The 17,043-nt window shown below is 38.3% G+C and overlaps 1 protein-coding gene across 1 annotated transcript in view; it reads left to right on the top strand.

Moving 5' to 3' along the window:
* The window catches only part of BRIP1 (BRCA1 interacting DNA helicase 1), a 172,412-nt gene that overhangs the window by 69,175 nt on the left and 86,194 nt on the right, over positions 1-17,043 (top strand). Inside the window, exons 10-14 of the mRNA XM_027767776.1 lie at positions 3-135; positions 5,637-5,791; positions 9,651-9,816; positions 9,928-10,068; positions 13,417-13,578. Coding sequence (XP_027623577.1) covers positions 3-135; positions 5,637-5,791; positions 9,651-9,816; positions 9,928-10,068; positions 13,417-13,578 — 757 coding nt within the window. The remainder of the gene's footprint in view (positions 1-2; positions 136-5,636; positions 5,792-9,650; positions 9,817-9,927; positions 10,069-13,416; positions 13,579-17,043) is intronic.

Genomic DNA, 17,043 nt, shown 5'->3' with positions numbered 1-17,043 from the left:
AGTTGGTTAGAAGCGAATTCTGAACATCTTGTGGAAAGAGATTATGAGTCATCTTGTAAAATATGGAGTGGAAATGAAATGCTCTTAAATTTACACAAAATGGGCATCACCACTGCTACTTTTCCCATTTTGCAGGTAAGGTATTTTTTTTTCCACCTATGAAATTCATTTACTGCTTTAGAAGTGAATAAATGCTGAGTAAATCTAGTGAATAATCAAGAATTTGATGTCATTGGTGAATTACGGTTGAAAAATAGCATACTTTTTTTAAAACAGAATTATTTTATTTAACTTTATCCATTTATTTATTTTAAAATTTTGACCAGAGAGGGACAGAGTGAGAGAGCGAGAGAGAGAAAGTGAGAAAGCAAGTTACCAGGTCCAGATTCAAGTCACAGTTGGCTATGTGGGGAGTCCACTGCCCTCAACTACCGTACTACCTGCTGGCCCAGCATCATTTTTTTTTTTTTTCCTTATAGAAACAGGACACATGACTCGCCAGAGAGAGAGAGAGAGAGAGAGAGAGAGAAAGAGAGAAAGCATCCCTCCAACACGGAGTGGTCACACCACAACCTTTTTCCTCTATTTCTCAAATTCTTCAGGATTTTTAGTTACACACACATAACACCCCTAGCATGTTTTTTAGTCCACTGGGGCCAGGATCTGTGCTGTGGTTGGTCACATAGGATCTGGTTCTCTCTGCATGGCACTATTGAAAGCAGGCCGAAATAGCATTATTTAGTTTAAAGAAAACAAATCTATGAAGGTATTAAGTTGCTTTGTTCAAAGCTAGAAGGAGCCAATATTTTTGTATTGTAAAATTTCATCATTTAAAATCAAAATTTTTGAAAATAAAAAGTGAAGAAATTGGGAACCAGCAGTTAGCGTAATGGCTATGTCTCTGGACTCCCACGTAGTCGACCGCGGTTCGCGTCCCGGACCCGGTGGCTTAAAACTCACGTTGGGCGCGTGTGCGTGCTTGCCCAAGATCCCGAGAGGAGAATGGAGGAGAAGGGATTGCGTTGTGACCATCCCCCCTGGGGGGGTGATTTCTCGCTTTCTGTCTTTATGTCTCTCTCTGTCTGTCTGGCGAGCGCACGCGCCCTACAGTGAAAATCTCTCCAAAAAAAAAAAAGTGAAGAAATTCATTTAATTCTTCCACGAGAAAGAGAGAGAGAGACAAACAACAAGCAGCCCCAACCAGAACTTCATGTCATGATTCATTCCCAGTCTCAGCTAGCCTTGTTCACAAGTATTCATGCATGTCCAGGATGCTCTGGGAGTTCCCAGGATGTGAACTCAGGACTTTTCCCATGTGCATCTAACTGTACAACTACTGCACTACTGCCCAGCTTCAACCCTTTATTTATTTAGTTATTTAGTTAGTAAGTGGTGAGAACACTTAAGGTCTATTCTCTTGGGGCCAGCAGGTTGCGCAGTGGTTAAGGCACTGGATTCCCACATAGCTGATTGCGGTTCAAGTTCTGGACTCGGCAGCTTGAAATTGAACACTGAGCACATGTGCGTGTGTGCCCAGAATCCCGAGAGGATAATGGAAGAGAAGGGATTGCAGCTTGGCCAGCCCCACGTGGGGGTCATTTCTTGCTTTCTGTCTCTCTCTCTAGGTCGCTCATGTGCCCTATAGCAATAATCTCTCTCTCTCAAAAAAATAAAAGATCTATTCTCTTAGTAAATTTCAAGTATACAGTACATTATCATTAACTATAATCACTGTGCTTAAACATTAGGCCTCCAGAACTTACTTATTTTATCACTAAGTTTGTACTCATTTCCTTAATTCCAAGTCCCTAGTTAGTCTCATTCTAATCTCTGTTTCTACTAGTATGACCTTTTGAGGTTAGAAATATAAGTGATAAGGAGCTAGAAAATGATGTGGTGGTTGGGTGCTGGACTCCCACATGGCCAACTACAGTTTGAATCCCTGACCTGGTGGCTTGCTTTCTCACTTTCTCTCTCTAAGCAAATGAGAAAATAATAATAATAAATTAAATAATTCTAAAAAATTTAAAGAACAAAATATAAGTGATAGCATGCAATATTTTCCATCCTCTCTCAAGCCTATTTGACTTAGCATAATGTCTTTCAGTTTCATCATATTGTAGCAAATGACAAGATTTTTGACACACACACAATCACACACATGAGTATATATATATATATATATATATACACACACACCTGTAAATGAATGTTGCATTTCTATTCATTACTTACTATACTCTCACTTTTCCCCAGTGAGGGGAATTAGAGCCCAAGGAGGTTTTTCTTGGCATTGAGCTGTATTTTCTTAGGGCAGGGGTGATATAGGAAATATGAAAATATTCCTGCCCACTTGGAGCTTTTGCTGCAACAGTGTGTTGGGACTTTGCTGAATCCTCAGGATCACAAAGTTACTTTAAGTCATGAGTGGTTGTCAAAATTGGTGCATTGTGGCAAGATGATAGTAGAAAACTCATATTTTGCTATCTTGCTGACATCAGTTCTCAGAGGGTTTTTTTTTTTAATTTTTAAATTTTTATGAATTTTGTCACAGGGTATGTGTACTTGCCACAGGGTATGTTCACTTGCCACAAAGAGACAAAGAAGGAAAGTGAGAAATCACCCTCCAGGAGATATGGCCATGCTGCTGTCCCTTCTCCATTCTCCTTAGGATTTTGGGCATGCACACACATGTGCACGCAGAGTGTTTTCCAAGCCACTGGGTCCGGGACTTCAACCGTGCTTTCAACCATGTAGGATCCAGCACCTGAACCACCATGCCACCTGCTGGCTCTTAGGTTTTTGAGGGACAAGCAGGTAGCATACTGGTTACATTGCTAGGCTCTCATGTTGTCGACTGTGATTTGAGTCTTAGACCGAGCGGCTTAAACCGGGCACATGTGCATACATGCCCAAAATCCTGAGAGGTAACTGGAGGAGAAGGGATTGTGGCTTGGCCATCCCCCCTGAGGGGTGATTTCTTGCTTTCTGTCTCTCCAATGATTGCACATGCCCTATAGCAAAAATTCCACCCTCCCCCCCATCTGTCTCTCTGTCTCTCCAATGATTGCACACGCCCTATAGCAAAAATTCCACCCTCCCCCCCCAAAAAAAGAAATTTTTGAACCTAAAAAGTTAAAAACTATTGCTAACATTGATCACCACAAGCATTCTGGGTATCTGATATATTAAAAAATATATATTAAATAGGCTATACTTAAACTTTTGAATTATTTTATTTAACTTTATTTATTATTATTATTTTCCCATTTGATCAGAGAGAGGGAAAGTGAGAAAACAAGCCAGCAGGTCTAGGATTTGAACTGTGGTTGGTTCAAATGAGGGAGTTCAACTGACTCTCATGAGGGAGTCCAGTGCCTTTAACCACTACGCCACCTGCCGGTACCTATACTTAAAATATTTATCCTGCATTTATAAAATACAATATGGTATTATAAGATTTTTTTCTATATCATGACATATTTTTATAGTTTTTTTGCATGTAACTCTTGCATATAGAAAGTTATTCATATCTACTCTACGAAGGATACATTGTGGGATAGTTACAAAGTGAAATACAATGTGACAATAAAAATTTTCTCCACAACTATATCGATGAATCTTTCAGAAATAATGCTGAGTAGAAGAATCTGGACACAAATAAATATGAACAGTATGATTCTATTTTTATGAAGTGTAGTAACAGATAAACCTAATTATGGTGATAGAAATTGAAATGCAGTCTTGCACCATGTAATGATTTTGGTCAATGACTAATAATAGATATGACAGTATAACCTGTTTTAATCTTACGGCACAATTTTTTCTATTAATTTTTAGTATTTTATTTAGTGGAGACTGATTTTTGCTCTTACAGATTTGTGTTATTTGACAGTATATTTGATTATTAAAATATATCTGGGGGTCAGCAGGTATTGTGGTGGTTAAGGCACTAGATTGCTACATGGCTGGCCATAGTTCAAGTCCCAGTCTCAGTGGCTTGAAAATCACTCTGAGCCACTCTGAGCACACATGTGGGCATGCCCAAAATTCTGAGGGGAGAATGGAGGAGAAGGGATACCCCTTGGAAAAAATCACTTTCCCTCTGTCTCTTTCTGTCTCTCTGCACCCTATGGGAAAAACCTTAAAATATAAGTGTGTGTGTGTGTGTGTGTGTGTGTGTGTGTGTGTGTGTAATTGTATAATCATTATTTTTTAATTGCCGGAGGGTACATGTGCTTGCCAGAGAGAGGCAGAGAGATGGAAAAAGATAGGGAGGAAGAAAGCAATCCCTATAGGAGAATGGTCATATCATAATTCCTTCTCTTCTGTTTCTCTATCCTGTTGGTATTTGGGGCATATAAACAGATGCCTTGTATGTTCAAGCCACTGGGACTAGGATTAGAATTATGGTTAATTCTGTGGGATCCAGCTCCCTTAGCCACTTGACTATATCTGTATTATTTATCTTAATTGTTTCCCATTTTATTTTTATTGAACACATCTTACTGACAAATATCAGTTGTCACCAATTCCTTTTATTGCTTTAATATTCAGATTTTTCTCTTTTTCCATGTAGCAAAGTATACTTTTATTTTCTTTTAATTTTGTCTTAATGTCCACATTTTCATCTATATTAAAACTTTTGAGTCATGTCAAAATGAACAAGCCAGTTAGCATACATTCTGTTATTAGCATGTATTTTCTTTTCTTAAATTTACTAGAAGATGTATGTGCTTGCCAGGGAGAGAGAGAGAAAGAGAGAGAAAGTGAGAAAACATCCCCCATGGGAGATGGTCACACTGCAATCCCTTCTCTTCTGTTTTTCCTTTCCGGATTTTTGGCACATATACACATTTGCTTTGGCTTGTGTTTCAAGCTACTGGGTCCAGTCTTGAACTGTGCAATCAGCCATGTGGGCTCCAGCTGCCTTAACACCCTCCCCCACCCCCACCCCTGGCCCTGTATTGTTTTTTGAGCCATTTTAATTGTGGTTTTCAGTTAGTTGTGCTGTTCTCAGCAGGAGACCTGAGAATAATTCAGGCATTTGAGGCAACATATCCACTCCGTTAAGCTCCTTGGAGAAACCAATGACTACATTCTTATTTAGCTCATTACTTCAGAAAGCCACTAAATATTGACTAGTTCCCCAAATACCTGAAGAAGTAATGAATCTTCTAAATATCTAACTTATTATTAAAGTGTATTTTTATTTTAAAAAATTTATTTTGATTTCTTTGATGAGTGAGAGAGACAGAGACACCACACCTTCTGCTGGGTCTCAACTCCACAATCTACCTTTGTATCAGCCAACCCCAGATCACAGGCATGTGTGTAATTGGTATACTTCAGGGAGGTGCCAGATATGAATCTGAAACCTCGCGTGGGCCAGCCTTGCAGAGAGCATTGTGCGTTACTTTTGTGCTACTATCCCGCCCTAAACTAAAGTGTCTTTGATTCTGAGGAGAGTTCCACTAATATGGAAATCCAAACTATATTATTAATAGTGTATGTTAATACTGATCCCCTAAAATTTCAATGCATATTTCATTTGGGATTCATTGTATTTTTAAGAAGTTTTATCTCTTCATCCCTTCCTTTTCCCTCCTCATAGTTAATATGGTAATTTTCTACAGGGACATTTTTCTGCTGTTCTTCAAAAAGAAGAAAAAGTCTCATCAATTCATAGTAAAGAAGAGGCAAGAGAAATACCTATCATTAGTGCCGCAACTCAAATAATGCTCAAAGGACTTTTTATGGTGCTCGACTATCTTTTTAGGCAAAATAGCAGGTATGTGAAGATATTTGGTCTGTAGTTTTTCCTTTTAAAAATATTAGCTCAGTTGAGGACTAGCATGTGTTTAATGCATACTACTTTTGGATCAGCAAATAGGAAAATTGAAAGCAGCTGTTATAGGTATTATGATGTATTTGCTTTTACTTATTTGCCTAGACTCAGATCAATTGAAACAGGTCTTTTTTAATTAATGAAAATGAATATCGAAATCAGTAAATAAATATGTTTAATTCATTAAATAAATAGTCCTCTAGCACTTAAACACTTTAATTTTCTTTTAAGTATAGTTTATATTTATTTCTACCAGTGCCAGAAAGCCTCTTTTCTCTATTGTATGAGTGATAGAAATTGAAAACCAACCACCTTCTTCTACCTTATCCCTTGTCAAGTTGTAGTACTATGTGGGTTCAATTTTATTTATTTATTTATTTTAAATTTTTGTCATAGGGCACCTGCATGCCAGAGAGAGAGAGAAAATGAAGAAATCACCCCCAGGGGGTGACCATATTGCAATTCCTTCTCCTACTTTGTCCTGTAAGGATTTTGCATACCCACACTCATGCACCTGGCATGACTTGCAAGCCTCTGGATCCAGAACTCAAACCATGGCTGGCCGTGTGGGAATACAGTACCTTAACCACCACACCATTTGCTGTCCCCAAGTTCAACATTTTTTAAAGTGTTTTTTTTTTTTTTTTTAAATGTATTAATGGGCCAATAGGTGGTATGGTGGTTAAGAATGCTGGACTCCCACATGGCCAACCATGGTTCGAGGCCTGGACCTGGAGGCTTGCTTTCTCACTTTCTCTCTCTCTTGCTCACTCTTGCTCTGTCCCTCTCGGATCAAATTAAAAATAAAATAAATAAATAAAGTTAAATAAAATAATTCTTTTTTTTTCTTTTTGCTATAGGGTGCATGCACTCACCAGAAAGAGAGAGACAGAAAGTGAGAAATCACCCCCTGGAGGATGGCCATACTGCAATCCCTTCTCCTCCATTCTCCTCTTGGGATCTTGGGGATCTTGGGGATCTTGGGCACGCACACCTGGTGTGAGTTTAAGTCACTAGGTCTGGGACTCGAACCACCGCTGACTATATGGGAATCCAGTGACGTAGCCATTATGTTATCTGCTGGTCCCAAATAAAATAATTCTTTAAAAAAATTGTAGTGGGACCAGCAGTTAGCGTAATGGCTATGTCGCTGGACTCCCATGTCGTCGACCGCGGTTCGGGTCCCAGACCGGGTGGCTTAAAACTCACGCCGGGCACGTGTGCGTGCATGCCCAAGATCCCGAGAGGAGAATGGAGGAGAAGGGACTGCAGCATGGCCATCGCCCCTGGGGGGTGATTTCTCACTTTCTATCTCTCTGTCTCTCTCTTGTCTGTCTGGCGAGCGCACGTGCCCTATTGTAAAAACCTCTCCCCTCCCCCCAAAAATTGTAGTAAAATATACATAGCAAGAGATACCATTTTAACTGCTTTTAAGTATAAAGTGCCATTAGGTATATTGACAATGTTGTGCAGTCATCACCATTATGTAGTTCCAGAAATTTTTCATCATTCTAAACAGAAATTCTGTATCCATGAAATAATATTGGGCTGTTGGAAAAGTCATGACCTATTTTTAAAAAATTATTTATTGGGAACCAGCAGTTAGCGTAATGGCTATGTCGCTGGACTCCCACGTAGTCGACCGCAGTTCGCGTCCCGGACCCGGTGGCTTAAAACTCACGCCGGGCGCGTGTGCGTGCGTGCCCAGGATCCCGAGAGGAGAATGGAGGAGGAGGGATTGCAGCGTGACCATCTCTCCTGGGGGGTGATTTCTCGCTTTCTGTCTCTAATGTCTCTCTCTGTCTGTCTGGCGAGCGCATGCGCCCTATAGTGAAAATCTCTCCAAAAAAAAAAAATTATTTATTTAATTTTATTCATTCATTTAATTTGACTGGTGGTGAGGTAGGCAGGTGGTGTGGGAAGTGAGAAAGCAAGCCACCAGATCCAGAATTTGAGCCATGGTCGGCCATGTAGGGGTGTCCAGCACCTCAACCATCACACTACCCTCTGGCCCCATGACCTAATTTTCTATGCAGAAATGTGTCATGGTTTTTCCAATGACCAATAATTCCCTAGACTATCTCCTCCCAGCATCTAGTAACTTTTATTCTACATTCATCTTCTTGGTATCTTATATAAGAGCAATCATATAATACTTGTCATTTTGTGTCTGGCTAATTTTACTTAGCATAATATTTATCAAGTTCATCCCTATGGCAGCATGTATCAGAACTTTTTTTATGGCTTAATAATATTCTATTGTGTGTGTGTACATGACATTTTAAATCTGTTTTTATATTTATGAATATTTGTAGGGTTGTTTTCATGTTTTTTTTTTTTTTTGGAGAGATGTTGGGTCCCTCTACAGATGTTGGGTCTCTGACTTTAACATCTTGTCTCTCTAAGAGTGCAATATTATAGTGGTAGAGAATATCACTTTTTATTTTGTTTAAGCCTAAGTGTTTAATAGACTCTTATTGAAAGAAGGTATAAACTAGATGGAATCATAGATATTTGGTGTAGTATCCTCATTAAAAGTAGATGAAGACCGACCTATTTTTTTTTAAACTCATATTTTAACTCATTTCTTCTATGAACTTTTTTGAAAAGAATTATTTATTTATTTATTTATTTATTTATTATCATTATTTTTCAATTTGACTAGAGAGAGATAGAGTGAGAGAGAGAAAGAAAAGGAGTAAGAAAACAAGCCAGCACATCAGGACTCGAACTGTGGTTGGCCATGCAGGAGTCCAGAGCCTTTGACCACTATGCCATCTGCTCGCCCCAAGACTTACCTATATTTTAAATGAACGTAAAATTTTATAATTATGTACTAGCATTTAAAAACTTCCTGTAGGGAGCAGCAGATGGAGTAATGGTTACATTGCTGGACTCTCACTTAGTTGACTACAGTTTGAGTCTCAGACCTAGTGTCTTAAAACTCAGGCTGGGCCCGTGAGTGTGCATGCCCAAAATCCCAAGAGGAGACTAGAGAAGAAGGGATTGCAGCATGGCCATACTCCTGGGAGTGATTTCTCTTTTTCTGTCTTGCTGTCTATCTGGTGAGAAAATGCCTCCTATAACAAAAATCTCTATTAAGAAAAATACTTCCTGTAAAAATGATCTGTTTTCCTATGTAAAAAAACCAAAAATAAAACCCTTTTATTTTCTTTAACCATAGTACTGGTTTCTGTTTGTAACCATTTGCGTAGTATAGAATACAAAGAGCTCTGGACCTGGAGGCCTGAGCTTTAACTCCGATTCTGCCATGATTTATATAATGTTTGAAAATCAAGCTGAGAAGTAGCTGGTAAGGAATAAATGATCAGATGAGAAGGAATAAATGATTCTCTGTAAGAATCAGTTGATTCTATGATTTAATGACTTACTTTATATCCAAATTGCTGAATTTAATTATGAGGAGAAGAATCTTATCTTTTAGTGGGAATATATCAGCATTCTCGATTTGTTTTATTTATTTATTTATTTTTTAACATTCAGTTTAATTTTTTAAATTATTTTATTCAATTTCATTTACTCAGTCATTCATTTATTTTAATTTGACCAGAGAGACACACACACACACAGAGAGAGAGAGAGGGGAAAGTGAGAAAGCAAGCCACCAGGTCTGGGACTTGAACCATGGTTGGCCATGTGGGAGTGTCCAGCGCCTTAACCACCACGCCACTTGCCGGTCCCCTCGATTGTTTCAATATAATCAGTTTTTATATTGTATGTAGCTAGGTCATTATGTTTTAATAATGTGTTACTACTAAATTAGTATTTTCTTTGCATCTAGATTTGCAGATGATTATAAAATTGCTATTCAGCAGACTTACTCCTGGATAAATCACACTGATATTTCAGATAAAAATTGGCTAATGGTTCTACCAAAAAATAAGAAACGTTCACGACACAAAACTGCAGTTCGTGTGCTAAACTTTTGGTGCTTAAATCCAGCTGTGGTAAGCTCATTGTGTTGTAAATGATAAATTTGCCTTTATGACTCAATACCAAATAAATGTGTTTCACTCTTTTAAAGATGAATTTATGTCTCTAACATTGTTTCTTTTTAGGCCTTTTCAGATATTAATGGCAAAGTTCGGACAATTGTTTTGACATCTGGTACGTTATCACCAATGAAATCCTTTTCATCAGAACTTGGTGTTACATTTACTATCCAACTGGAGGCTAATCATGTCATTAATAACTCACAGGTTAGTTTTTATTAAGAATTATTTTATTTAACTTTATTTATTTAGTTTTTAATTTGACTGGAGAAGGACAGAGTGAGATAGAGAGAAGGAACGTGAGAAAGCAAGCTGGAAAGGTTCTGGGACCTGAACCATGGTTGGCCGTGTGGGAGTCTAGCACCTCTAACCACCAACCCGCCGGCTGGCCCCTAGTTATTTTGTGTGTGTGTGTGTGTGTGTGTTTTTTTGTTTTTTTTTTTAGAGAGATTTTTGCTATAGGGCACGTGCACTCACTACAGAGACAGAGAGATACCGAGAGATAGAAAGTGAGAAATACTCCACAGGGGAATGACCAGACCACAATCCTTTTTCCTCCATTCTCCTCTTGGGATCTTAGGCACACATGCAGACACGCCCAGTGTGAGTTTTAAGCTGCTGGGTCTGGGACTCGAACCTCAGTCGACTCTGGGAGTTCAGTGACATAATCATTATGCCATCTCTTGGTCCCCAGGTTAGTTGTTTTTTGTTTTTTTTTTTTGTTTGTTTGTTTTTGTTTTTTTTAAAGGCTTTCCTTCTTTCTACCCCAGTATAATTCTGTATAAACAAATTAGAAGTTGGGAACCAGCGGTGAGCGTAATGGCTATGTTGCTGGACACCCACGTAGTCGACCACGGTTCAGGTCCCGGACCCAGTGGCTTAAAACTCACTCCAGGCGCGTGTGTGTGCGTGCCCAAGATCCTGAGAGGTGAATGGAGGAGAAGGGATTGCGGCGTGACCATCCCCCCTGGGGGGTGATTTCTCGCTTTCTGTCTCTATGTCTCTCTCTGTCTGTCTGGCAAGCGCACGCGCCCTATAGCGAAAACCTCTCCCAAAAAAAAGTAGTTATCCAAAGTGCCAGCAAACAAACTCTGATAGGAAATTCAACATTTCAGTTTCAGAATAAAAGAAAATTTGTTAGTTACTTAATAACCAAGAAATTTAATACTGATACAGTATACACAATATTTATATTCTCTATTTCCAAAATATTTCTTATATTTGTGTAATTTTATTTAAAAAATTTTTTTGCTAGAGGGCACATGGTCTCATCAGAGAGAGGAGAAGAGAAAATATCCTCTAAGAGGAATGATCACATTGCAATCCTTCTTCTCCATCTTTGCGCCCTTTGGGGATATTGGACATGCATCCAATATGTTTCTCATGCTGCTGGATCTGGGACTCAAATGGCTTGGCTTTCTATGTGGGATCTGGCTGTCTTTTTTTTTTTTGAGAGGTTTTTACTATAGGGCGTGTGCACTTGCCAGAGAGACAGAAAGCGAGAAATCACCTCCCAGGGGGGATAGCCACACTATAATCCCTTCTCCTCCATTCTCCTCTCGAGATCTTGGGCATGTGCACACATGCACCTGGCATGAGTTTAAGCCACCAGGTCTGGGACTTGAACCACGGTCAGCTACATGGGAATTCAGTGACATAGCCATTACGCCAACTGCTGGTCCCAAGGGATCTGGCTGTCTTAAACATGAGGCCATAATGTTGACCCTTAATTTTTTTTTCTTTTAAGTTTATCCCTTTTATTCTTGATAGATGATGGTGCCTGATCACATGCATGAGAGAGATGCATCCTTAACTCTGTCTGGTCATACCACAGTCCCCTTTTTCTATTCCTACAGCTGGTCAGAATCTTGGGCATGTGCACACATGCCTCATATAATTTATGTTGACCAGGCCAGGGATCCAGACTGTGGTCTACCACGTAGCTTTTAGCAAATGCAGTTCAGTATGCTATTGACTGTACCACCAGGCTGAGCTTGTTTTTATATTTGATGTATATGTTATGCCAAATAGTATACAGTTTTCACATCTCTAAAGTCTTTAAACAGGTTCCCTCCCTTTTTTTTTTTTTTTCTATTTTCTATGACTGACATTTTTGAAAATTAAGTCAACAGTGGTCCTGAGGAATGTTTTATAATCTGGATTTGTCTGATTGTTTACTAATAAGATTCAGGTTAAATAATTAGGCAAGAATACTATGTAGGTGACATTGTTGCTTCCCATTGTATGCTACAAGGAGACAAATAAGATCAGCTTGTCTTATCACAAGTTGATCATTTGGTTAAAGTGCTCTCTGTCAGATCTCATCTTGAAAAATGTACCTGCATCACGCACATCATTTCCAAGCATAAAACTATCATATTTTTCAGCAATCTGCAGTATTTGTATTATCTTTAGATTCCTAATCAAGTTTGTTCTTTCTCCTAATCAAATTAACCAGAATAGGTAAGATCTATGGATACAGAAGAAAGGCAGATTTCTAGCTATAAAATTTGATGGCTCTAATTTTCTGCGACTAAGGATCTTTGAGCACCATTGGATTTTTAAATTTATTTATTCATTTTATATATAATTTTTTTTTAATTGCCAAGGGGTGCTTGCATTTGCTAGAGAGTAAGCTCACACATTCATGCAAGAGAAAAAATATCCCCTTTAATTTGTCTGGTCATGCCACAGTCTTCTCACTTCCATTTCTCTATCCTGTCAGGATCTTGGGCATGCATACACATGTGCTGCCATGTCCTTTAATGTGCTGGGGCTAGGACTTGAACCATGGTCAACTGTGTATGACCCAGTTGCCTATATGCAGTGCTTAACTGCTGTGTTGCAAGGCTGGCCCAGCAATATAGTTTTGAAAGAATAATTCTTGTCATTACTGAGATTTACATATGTGGGCCAGCATATGACCTGGTGGAGAAGGGAGCTGGATCCCACAGGTCAGCCACATGGTTTGAGTCCTGAACTTGGTACCTTTAAAAACACACTGAGTGTGAATACATGTGTGCCTTGTATCCTAAGAGCAAGGGGTTGCTGTGTGACCTTTCCCCATGGCGAATGCTTTCTTCCTTCCTCTCTCTGTTTCTCTATTTCACTAATGAGTGCACAAACCCCCTTATAGGTATTTTTAAAAAAGGAAGATTTACCTATGGCAAGTCATACCAGTTTTCACCCTCAACATTTTAGAATTACCTAGTTCAGGCTATTCATACATAAATCTGCTATATAATTTCATTTGTTCGCTTAATCATCGAACAAAAGTTTGTTACATGCTTAATTTTGTAAAGTTATTGAGGAAACAGGGATAAGTACAACCATTTTTGCTTTCAAAGAACTTTCATTAGAAGAGAATTGAGTGATTTGCCTGAAGCATAACTTTTATAAAGTAAATATGTACACAATTAAAAGTAATAGAAAAAAGTCCCAACAATTAAAAAGTAAATTTTCACTGAAGTTTTTGCTTAATCTTCTTCCAAAAAAAGTACTAATTTTTCTACTTTGTTTTGGCATAAATCTAATAGTAATATATTTATTTTCTAGGTTTGGGTTGGTACCATTGGATCAGGCCCCAAGGGTCGGAATCTCTGTGCTACCTTCCAACATACTGAAACATTTGAGTTTCAGGATGAAGTGGGAGATCTTTTGTTATCTGTGTGCCAAACTGTGAGCCAAGGAATTTTGTGTTTCTTGCCATCTTACAAGGTAAAAGCATATTTATTGTTTCTTTTGCCTTTTAAAAAATTTAAATTGTAACAATTATAATGATAAGCTTTCTAGGGTCAGAAGCAACAAGATGATAATTAAGTTTTTCTAAATGTCTTGTATTGTTTTATTGATGTATTATGATACTGCTTGATCTGTCACTTTTACTTAAAAGTCTAAAAGAATAAAATTCTTTTATGAGTGTTACTTATATAAGAGAAATATTTATATGTATATGAGTTTTTAGTTTTTAATTTTTTCAGAGGTTTTTGCTGTAGGGCACGTGTGCTCACCAGAAAGACAGAGAAGAGAGACAGAAAGCGAGAAATCACCCCCCAGGGAGAATGGCCATGCCACAATCCCTTCTCCTCCATTCTTCTCTCAGGATCTTGGGCAGACACACACAGGCGCCTGGCATGAGTTTAAGCCATTGGGTCCAGAACTCAAACTGTGGTCTTGACCACATGGGAGTCCAGCGACATAGCCATTACTCCAACTGCTGGTCCCAATATGAGTTTTATTTTTAAAGACAACCTGGTATTTTCATAGTTAAAGAAAAAGGGAGCATTCTTTTTCACTTTCATAAATTATAGCTTTGAATATTTCATTAAAGTGAATATAAGTTAAACTGTTTTGCCTGTCATTTCGGTATATACACTCTGTCCAGAAGAGAGAATTTTTCTCGTTGGTTTTAGAGTCACTCTGACTTTTACTCATTTTTTTTTAAGTTAAATTGGAATTACATTGTGTATTTTGGTTCTCGTGGTGATAAAATAATTGAAACCATGTGTAATCGCCAATAGTAATATCACAGTTATCAAAATCTAAGCTAAATCCAATGTAGAAAAATGACATTCCCTCCTTTTTCCTATAGGAAGTTATATTCTAAGAACAGAAGCATTAATAAGTAATATTGGAGGCCAGCAGGTAGCATGGTGGTTAAGATGCTAGATCCTATATGGCCAACTCTGTGGTTTGAGTTCTGGACCTGAAGACCTAAAAAACATGGTGGTTGCATGTATATATGTGTCCAAAATTCCAAGAGGAGAATGGAGGAGAAAGGATTGTGGCATGGCCACCCCCTCGTTTGTGGGGGCTCGATTTCTCACTTTCCTTGTCTCCCTGCCTTTCTGTCTCTTTTGGTCTCTCTGCCGAGGGCACGCACTCTATAGCAAAAATTTTTTATAAATAAATAAATAAATAAAATAGATCTCAGAATAGGTAGATAACAAAATGGATTTTGAAAATGTAGATGAACTCTTAGGTTGTCACGAGAGTCATGACAAGTTTTTCTGTGCCTTTCTTTGCAAAACTGCATCATGACTTTCCCAGCAACCCAATATCTTCTGACTACAATAGAGGCATACTAGCTTTAAAGACCCAAAAGTTGAAAGAGAAAAGATTTTAAAAGATATTCCATGCAAATTGTAACCAAAAGAGAGGCGGGGTGGCATTACTAATATCAGACAAAATAGACTTAAAGTAAAAAATTGTTACAGGACACCAAGAAGAATATATTACAAATTGATAAAAGTGTAAATTCAAGAAGATATGAAAACTGTACCAAATAAAATTCCCAAAACAAATAAAGCAAATAATGACAGAACAGAAGGGAAAAAGAGTTTTATAATATCAATATTTGGAGACTTTAATATCTCATTTTTTATGATAACTAGAAAGGCAGACGGAAAATTACTAAGGAGACAGAGAACTTGAACAGTATTATAAACCAAATGGCCCTAACAGACATATATAGAATATTACCTTACATGGAGCAAGCAGGTGGTATGGTGGTTAAGGATACTGCACTCCCACATGGCTAACCACGGTTCGAGTCCTGGTGGCTTGCTCTCTCACTTTCTGTCTCTCTATCTTGGTCTGTCCCTCTCTGGTCAAATTAAAAAAATAAATAAGTAGGGCCAGCAGGTGGCATGGTGTTTGGGTCAGCTGGATTCTCACATGGCTGATCACAGTTTGAGTCCTGAACCTGACAGCTTGCTTTCTCACTTTCTTTCTCTTTCTGTGTCTCTCTCTGGTCAACTTTGAAAAAAAAGATAAAAGACAATAAAATAAAGTAATTCTTTTAAATAAATAAATAAATTAATTAAATTAAATTAAATAATTCTTTAAATAGAAAAAGAACGTTACTTAACCACAGGAGAATTACAATTTTCCACATGTATAACAGAACATTTTTCAGAACAGTCCTCATGTTGGTTAACAAAAAATGCCCTAATAAATTTAAAGAGACTAAAATGATACAAAGTATCTTTTTAAATCACAGCAGGCTAAAACTGGAATTTTATCATATAACATCAGGATAACAGAAAATTTCAAACATATGGAAAAATTAAGCAACATACTTTTAAATAACCAGTAGGTCAAAGAAAAAAATCACAAGTGATATTAGAAAATGCCTTGAGAAATATGAAAATGAAAACACAGGGTACCAAAACATATAAGAAGCAACAAAAGCAATGCTAAGGTAAATTTATAACTATAAAGACTTATATTAAAAAAGAAATCTCAGGGCCAGCAGGTGGCATAGTGGTTAAGAACCCAGAGGTTTGAAACTCATGCTGGGTGTGTGTGCCCAAAATCTCAAGAGAAGGAAGGAGAAAGGATTAGGGCATGACCATTCCTCCTGGGGGATGACTTCTCACTTTCTGTCTCTCTCTCCAGTGAGCGCATGTGCCCTGTAGTAAAAATCTCTCTCAAAAAAAAGGAAATCCCAAATTTATAATCCAATTTTGCACCTTAGAAACTAGAAAAAGAAAAGCAAACTAAACTATGATAAGGAACAAAAGAAGAGAAGATATACAATATAGAAAAGAGAGGAAATCAGGCCAGCCCTGTAGTATAGTGCTTAATAGTGCTTAAGAGGGACCAGCAGTTAGCGTAATGGCTATGTCGCTGGACTCCCACGTAGTTGACCGCGGTTCGAGTCCTGGTGGCTTAAACTCACGCCGGGTGCATGTGCATGCGTGCCCAAGATCCCAAGAGGAGAATGGAGGAGAACGGATTGCGGTGTGGCCATCCCCCCTAGGGGGTGAGTTCTCGCTTGCTGTCTCCCTGTCCTTCTCTGTTTGGTGATCGCACATGCTCTATAGCAAAAACTTCTCCAAAAAAAAAAAAAAAATAGTGCTTAAGAGAACCAGATCCTACATGGCTGACCATGATTTGAATCCTGGCCCCAGAAGTTGAAAAACACACTGAGTGCATGTACATGGATGGGTGTCCAGAATCCAACAGGATAAAGAAATGGAGGAGAACAGATTGTGGTGTCACCATGCCATATTGGGGAATCCTCTTTCCACCTCATCTTTTTCTGGTGAATGTGCATGCCCTGTGACAAAATAAATAAATAAAATAAATAAAATAAAATAAAATTGGGAGTAGTAGATGGCGTAGTGGTTAAGGTACTGGACTCCTAGTTGACCGTGATTCCAGTACTGGACCTTGCAG

Source organism: Tupaia chinensis, unplaced genomic scaffold (genome assembly GCF_000334495.1).
Source record: "Tupaia chinensis unplaced genomic scaffold, TupChi_1.0 Scaffold144642_1, whole genome shotgun sequence".
Lineage (NCBI taxonomy): Eukaryota > Metazoa > Chordata > Mammalia > Scandentia > Tupaiidae > Tupaia > Tupaia belangeri.
This window is presented reverse-complemented; position numbering and strand designations above follow the sequence as displayed.